This window comes from Triturus cristatus, chromosome 11 (genome assembly GCF_964204655.1).
Source record: "Triturus cristatus chromosome 11, aTriCri1.1, whole genome shotgun sequence".
Taxonomy (NCBI): domain Eukaryota; kingdom Metazoa; phylum Chordata; class Amphibia; order Caudata; family Salamandridae; genus Triturus; species Triturus cristatus.
The window spans coordinates 121,794,068-121,800,067 of NC_140594.1; the positions used below are offsets into that span (position 1 = coordinate 121,794,068).

General features: G+C 49.8%; 1 protein-coding gene across 1 annotated transcript in view; it reads right to left on the reverse strand.

Annotated features, from left to right (window-relative positions):
• Window positions 1-2,359, reverse strand: part of LOC146783470 (serotransferrin-2-like) — a 157,512-nt gene extending 155,153 nt beyond the window's left edge. Inside the window, exon 1 of the mRNA XM_085634023.1 lies at window positions 2,093-2,359. Within this exon, the coding sequence (XP_085490149.1) occupies window positions 2,093-2,147 (55 nt within the window). The 5' untranslated portion in view covers window positions 2,148-2,359. The remainder of the gene's footprint in view (window positions 1-2,092) is intronic.
• Window positions 2,360-6,000: the final 3,641 nt, after the last annotated feature.

A 6,000-nucleotide genomic window follows, 5' to 3' on the forward strand; every position in this document is an offset into this window, starting at 1 on the left:
CGGAGTATATACCTGCACATGCAGAGGAAGCATGGAGTGCGCCTGTGTACAGACTGTGGAAGCACGGAGTATATACCTGCAGATATAGTGGAAGCATGGAGTCCGTCTGCGTACAGACTGTGGAAGCACAGAGTGTATGCCTGCAGATATAGTGGAAGCATGGAGTCAGTCTGCGTACAGACTGTGGAAGCACAGAGTGTATACCTGCAGATATAGTGGAAGCATGGAGTCCGTCTGTGTACAGACTGTGGAAGCACAGAGTGTATACCTGCAGATATAGTGGAAGCATGGAGTCCATCTGCGTACAGACTGTGGAAGCACAGAGTATATACCTGCAGATTTAGTGGAAGCATGGAGTCCGTCTGCGTACAGACTGTGGAAGCACGGAGTATATACCTGCACATGCTGAGGAAGCATGGAGTCCGTCTGCGTCCAGACTGTGGAAGCACGGAGTATATACCTGCAGATATACTGGAAGCATGGAGTCCAACTGCGTACAGACTGTGGAAGCACAGAGTGTATACCTGCACATGCAGAGGAAGCATGGAGTCCGTCTGCGTACAGACTGTGGAAGCACGGAGTGTATACCTGCACATACAGAGGAAGCATGGAGTGCGTCCGAGAACAGACTGTGGAAGCACGGAGTATATACATGCACATACTGAGGAAGCATGGAGTGCATCCAAATACAGACTGTGGAAGCACGGAGCATATACATGCACATACTGAGGAAGCATGGAGTGCGTCTGCATACAGACTGAGGAAGCATGGAGTGTATACCTGCACATACAGAGGAAGCATGGAGTGCGTCCGAGAACAGACTGTGGAAGCACGGAGTATATACATGCACATACTGAGGAAGCATGGAGTGCATCCAAATACAGACTGTGGAAGCACGGAGCATATACATGCACATACTGAGGAAGCATGGAGTGCGTCTGCGTACAGACTGTGGAAGCATGGAGTGTATACCTGCACATACAGAGGAAGCATGGAGTGCGTCCGAGTACAGACTGTGGAAGCACGGAGTATATACATGCACATACTGAGGAAGCATGGAGTGCGTCTGCGTTCAGACTGGAAGCACGGAGTGTATACCTGCACATACTGAGGAAGCATGGAGTGCGTCCGAGTACAGACTGTGGAAGCACGGAGTATATACCTGCAGATATAGTGGAAGCATGGATTCCGTCTGCGTACAGACTGTGGAAGCACGGAGTATATACCTGCACATGCTGAGGAAGCATGGAGTCCGTCTGCGTACAGACTGTGGAACACAGATTATATACCTGCAGATATAGTGGAAGCATGGAGTCCGTCTGCGTACAGACTGTGGAAGCACAGAGTGTATACCTGCACATGCAGAGGAAGCTTGGAGCCCGTCTGCGTACAGACTGTGGAAGCACGGAGTATATACATGCACATACTGAGGAAGCATGGAGACTGTCTGCGTACAGACTGTGGAAGCACGGAGTGTATACCTGCACATACAGAGGAAGCATGGAGTGCGTCCGAGTACAGACTGTGGAATCACAGAGTGTATACCTGCACATGCAGAGGAAGCATGGAGTGCGCCTGTGTACAGACTGTGGAAGCACGGAGTATATACCTGCTCATGATGAGGAAGCATGGAGTGCGTCCGAGTACAGACTGTGGAAGCACAGAGTGTATACCTGCATATGCAGAGGAAGCATGGAGTCCTTCTGCGTAAAGACTGTGGAAGCACGGAGTATATACCTGCACATGCTGAGGAAGCATGGAGTCCGTCTGCATACAGACTATGGAAGCACGGAGTATATACATGCACATACTGAGGAAGCATGGAGTGCGTCTGCGTACAGACTGGAAGCACGGAGTGTATACCTACACATACAGAGGAAGCATGGAGTGCGTCCGAGTACAGACTGTGGAAGCACGGAGTATATACATGCACATACTGAGGAAGCATGGAGTGCGCCTGCTGTATACAGACTGTGGAAGCACGGTGTATTTCTGCACAGACTGCATGAAGTACGTCTGTCTCGGCAGTCTCGGGCAGCGGTGAGTGCCCCCTTACACAGGCGGGGTGCACGGTGCCAGTCAGCGGTCTTACCTGCTGACAGCTGTGCCAGGCAGCTGATGATGAGGACGGTCCAGCCTGGAAGCATGCTCGCGGGGTGCAGAGGAGCTCCTCTCTCTCTTCTTCACCACAGAAATATAGAGCCCCCAAAAGAGGCAACTCTCGCCACAATACCGCGTACTCAGGGAAGGATCAAAATGGATGAAATTCGGGATTCTTTCAGGTGTTTTTTTCACAGAATGTTCCTGCAAACCAGAAACATGCTGCGCCGCTGGAGAGGCCGCTGAGAGGCCGCTGAGAGGCCCTGCGCGGCCGTCCTCCTGGGGCAGATGGAAAATATTATCGCATTTTCTGCCAAATCTGCAGTACAGATGGGCTCCGCCTCCCCCTGAAAACGGCCAAATGAAGGCATCCCGCGCTGTCTGCGGCCCCGCCGTGACACAGACGGATGTTTTGTGTAGCGCCAACATATCAGCCCGTTTCTAGGCGCTTTGGGGCTGCAGGGTATGGAAACACAAAGTAACAACAACATTTAGAAAACAGAGATGTATTGGGGGTGAAGAAACGAAGCAAGGCAGGTACCAGCGTTCATTGCTGATACTGGGACATAGGAAGTGGGTTCCCATCATGGCTTAAACACTGACAAAAACATGCCACATTCTGGACAAATCTCTTTACTCTCCTGTGCATCCAGCTGTATAATATGTTAAGCGCTAAACAAATGCACAGTGTGCTGTTCTGATAACACATCCTCACATCACCTGACGTCACAACCCGGATTCCTGTATTCACAACCCGGATTCCTGTATTCACAACCCGGATTCCTGTATTCAGGTCTCGCTCTCGCCTCTCTCTCTCTTCTCACTCTCTCCAGCTCTTCTCTTCCCTGTCTCCCCGTCTATCTATCTTTTCTCTTCCCACTCCCCCCTTCTCTGTCTCTACTCTCTACTCTCTTTTCTCTCTATCTCTCCTCTCCCTCTCTTCCCACTGTCAGCCCCTCCCTCCCTCTCTCCCTCTCTAACTCACTCATTTCGAGCTGCCCTCTAACTCCCACTTTCGCCCCCTTCTTACACTCTCTCGACTCGCCCCTTCAAATTAATTCCATCCTTTCCTCAGCCCCTCTCCTTCTCGTCTATTTTCTCCCTCTCCACCTTCCAGTTCCTCGTCCCCTCTCCCATCCTCTTCTCACACCTGGGGGGCATATCTACAAGGCGGCGATAGAAAATTATCGCCGCTTTTGCGGCTGTTTTCGGCCGAAAAGCGGCGATAATTTTATCGCCTAATTAGCAAAGTCACCCCAACGCGTGAAACCTTGCTTTAGCGTGGAGATTTCTAACGCCCAGCTTTGCATCTCTAATGAGATGCAAAGTGGGCGTTCCTGACCTGACACGACAGGAGAAATGTCGTCTCCTATCTTCAAGCCCCACGCTATGAAGGATAGCGGCAAGAAAAGTAGCGATAACCCCTGTTATCGCTACTTTCCTTACGCCTGCTTCAGGACTGACTTAGCCATGATATCCTATGGAGGGTGGATATCATGGCTAAGTTTGTGAGTCCCTATCGACAAGCTAACGCCACATTTCGTGAGATTATCCCTGGGTTTCCAGCGATAATCTCACATTAGGCAGTTAGCGCTAGGATTTTTATCGCTTTTGATATAAGCGTTGCTAATAGCACGCTATCTCAGCGATAAAAATCCACGCTAGCCGGCGATAATTATCCTAGCGCTAAGAGCGCTTAGCAATAATTATCGCCGGTTGTTGCTGATATGCCCCCTAGTTCCCTTGTCCTCTTCCATCCTCATCCTTCATCTTAATCTTGTTGAAAGAATAAATGAATATTTCTAAAGCGCAGCTGTTATCTAGAGACAGCGTCCAGGCGCTAGGAAAGAGAAAAATGTTTTTAAAAAACTGTGCTTCAAGGGCAAAAAAGTGAGGGGCATATTAACAAGGGCTTTATCTCCGCTTTTTTGGCTTTAAAAGCCAAAGAAGCGGAGATAAAAATATCGCCCTATCAACAACAGGGTGCTAACATGCAAAATCGCATGATAGCACCCTTTTACTCTACGCTTCCCCTTGCATCTCTAATGAGATGCAAAGTGGGAGTTCCAGAGCAAAATAATAGGAGAAATGTCGCTAAGCAACATTTCTCCTATTATCAAGCTTCACGCTAACCCTGTTAGAGACAAAAAAAGCAGCGCTAACCATGGTTAACGCTGCTTTTTTACGTCTGCTAATTTTCAGATTTAGCCATGTAATCCAATGGGAGGTGGATTACATGGCTAAATCCACCATGGGCTATCAACAAGGATATCCCTATCCATGTAGTTTTATCGCTGCATTGCAAGCGATAACCTCCCAAAATGCCGCTATCGCTGGATTTTATATCACCTAGGCGGTTAGCGTTGTTAATAACGCGATAACCGGGCGATGTTATCCAGCGATAGCGGGCATTAAAAAAATTAACGCTAAGCGCCCTTAGCATTAATTTGACCTGTTCCTTGTTAATATGCCCCTGAGCTTTTGCTTCCTGTAAATAGAGAAAAAACAACAAAAACAACAATTGATGGACAGAATGCAGAACAATGTCATACATTCACCCTAGTACAGAGATCTGGGCCTAAATCCATCGTTTTTTTGCTCTCCATGCCATTCCAGTTTGAACCCAGCCATATGCAAATCAGTCTTGACCCTGTGCCTCACGGGAACAGTCCAGCCCGAACTGCCAAGCCAGGTCCTCCTTGGACTGGAAACAAGCATCCTGGGACCGGTTTCGGGGTTTCACCCCTCTTCAGCCAGGATAGCTTGATTCCAGTGGCATGGAGAGCAAGGAACCCACGTCTGGGCATACCCTTCCCACTCGGGGTGACAAATGCAAAAACAACAATTGATGGACAGAATGCAGAACAATGTCATACATTCACCCCAGTACAGAGATCTGGGCCTAAATCCATCGTTTTTTTGCTCACCATGCCATTCCAGTTTGAACCAGGCCATAAGCGAATCAGTCTTGACCCTGTGCCTCATGGGAACAGTCCAGCCCGAACTGCCAAGCAAGGTCCGCTTTGTTCACCATAAGTTGGCAGGGTATGCTCAGACGTGAGTCCCTTGCTCACTTTGCCACTGGATTCAAGCAAGCCTGGCTGAAGACGGCTGAAATGCCAGAAACCGGTCCTGGGTAGCTTGTCTCCGGTCCAGGGAAGGCATGGCTTGGCAGTTCGGGCTGGACTGTTCCCATGAGGCACAGGGTCAGACTGATTTGCATATGGCCATGTCTGAACTGGGGTGGCAGAGTAGGCTAAAGAACGGTGATGGATCAAACCCAGATATGTTGACTGGGTGTGAGTGTTTGATTGGTTCTGATGCTCCGTCCATCACCACCCCCTTTTGTACCACTTTGTTCGCCATAAGTTGGCAGGGTATGCTCAGACGTGAGTCCCTTGCTCACTTTGCCACTGGATTCAAGCAAGCCTGGCTGAAGACGGCTGAAATGCCAGAAACCGGTCCTAGGAAGCTTGTTTCCGGTCCAGGGAAGGCATGGCTTGGCAGTTCGGGCTGGACTGTTCCCATGAGGCACAGGGTCAGACTGATTTGCATATGGCCATGTCTGAACTGGGGTGGCAGAGTGGGCTAAAGAACGGTGATGGATTAAACCCAGATCTGTTGACTGGGTGTGAGTGTTTGATTGGTTCTGATGCTCCGTCCATCACCACCCCCTTTTGTACCGCTTTGTTCGCCATAAGTTGGCAGGGTATGCTCAGACGTGAGTCCCTTGCTCACTTTGCCACTGGATTCAAGCAAGCCTGGCTGAAGACGGCTGAAATGCCAGAAACCGGTCCTGGGTAGCTTGTTTCCGGTCCAGGGAAGGCATGGCTTGGCAGTTCGGGCTGAACTGTTCCCATGAGGCACAGGGTCAGACTTATTTGCATATGGCCATGTCTG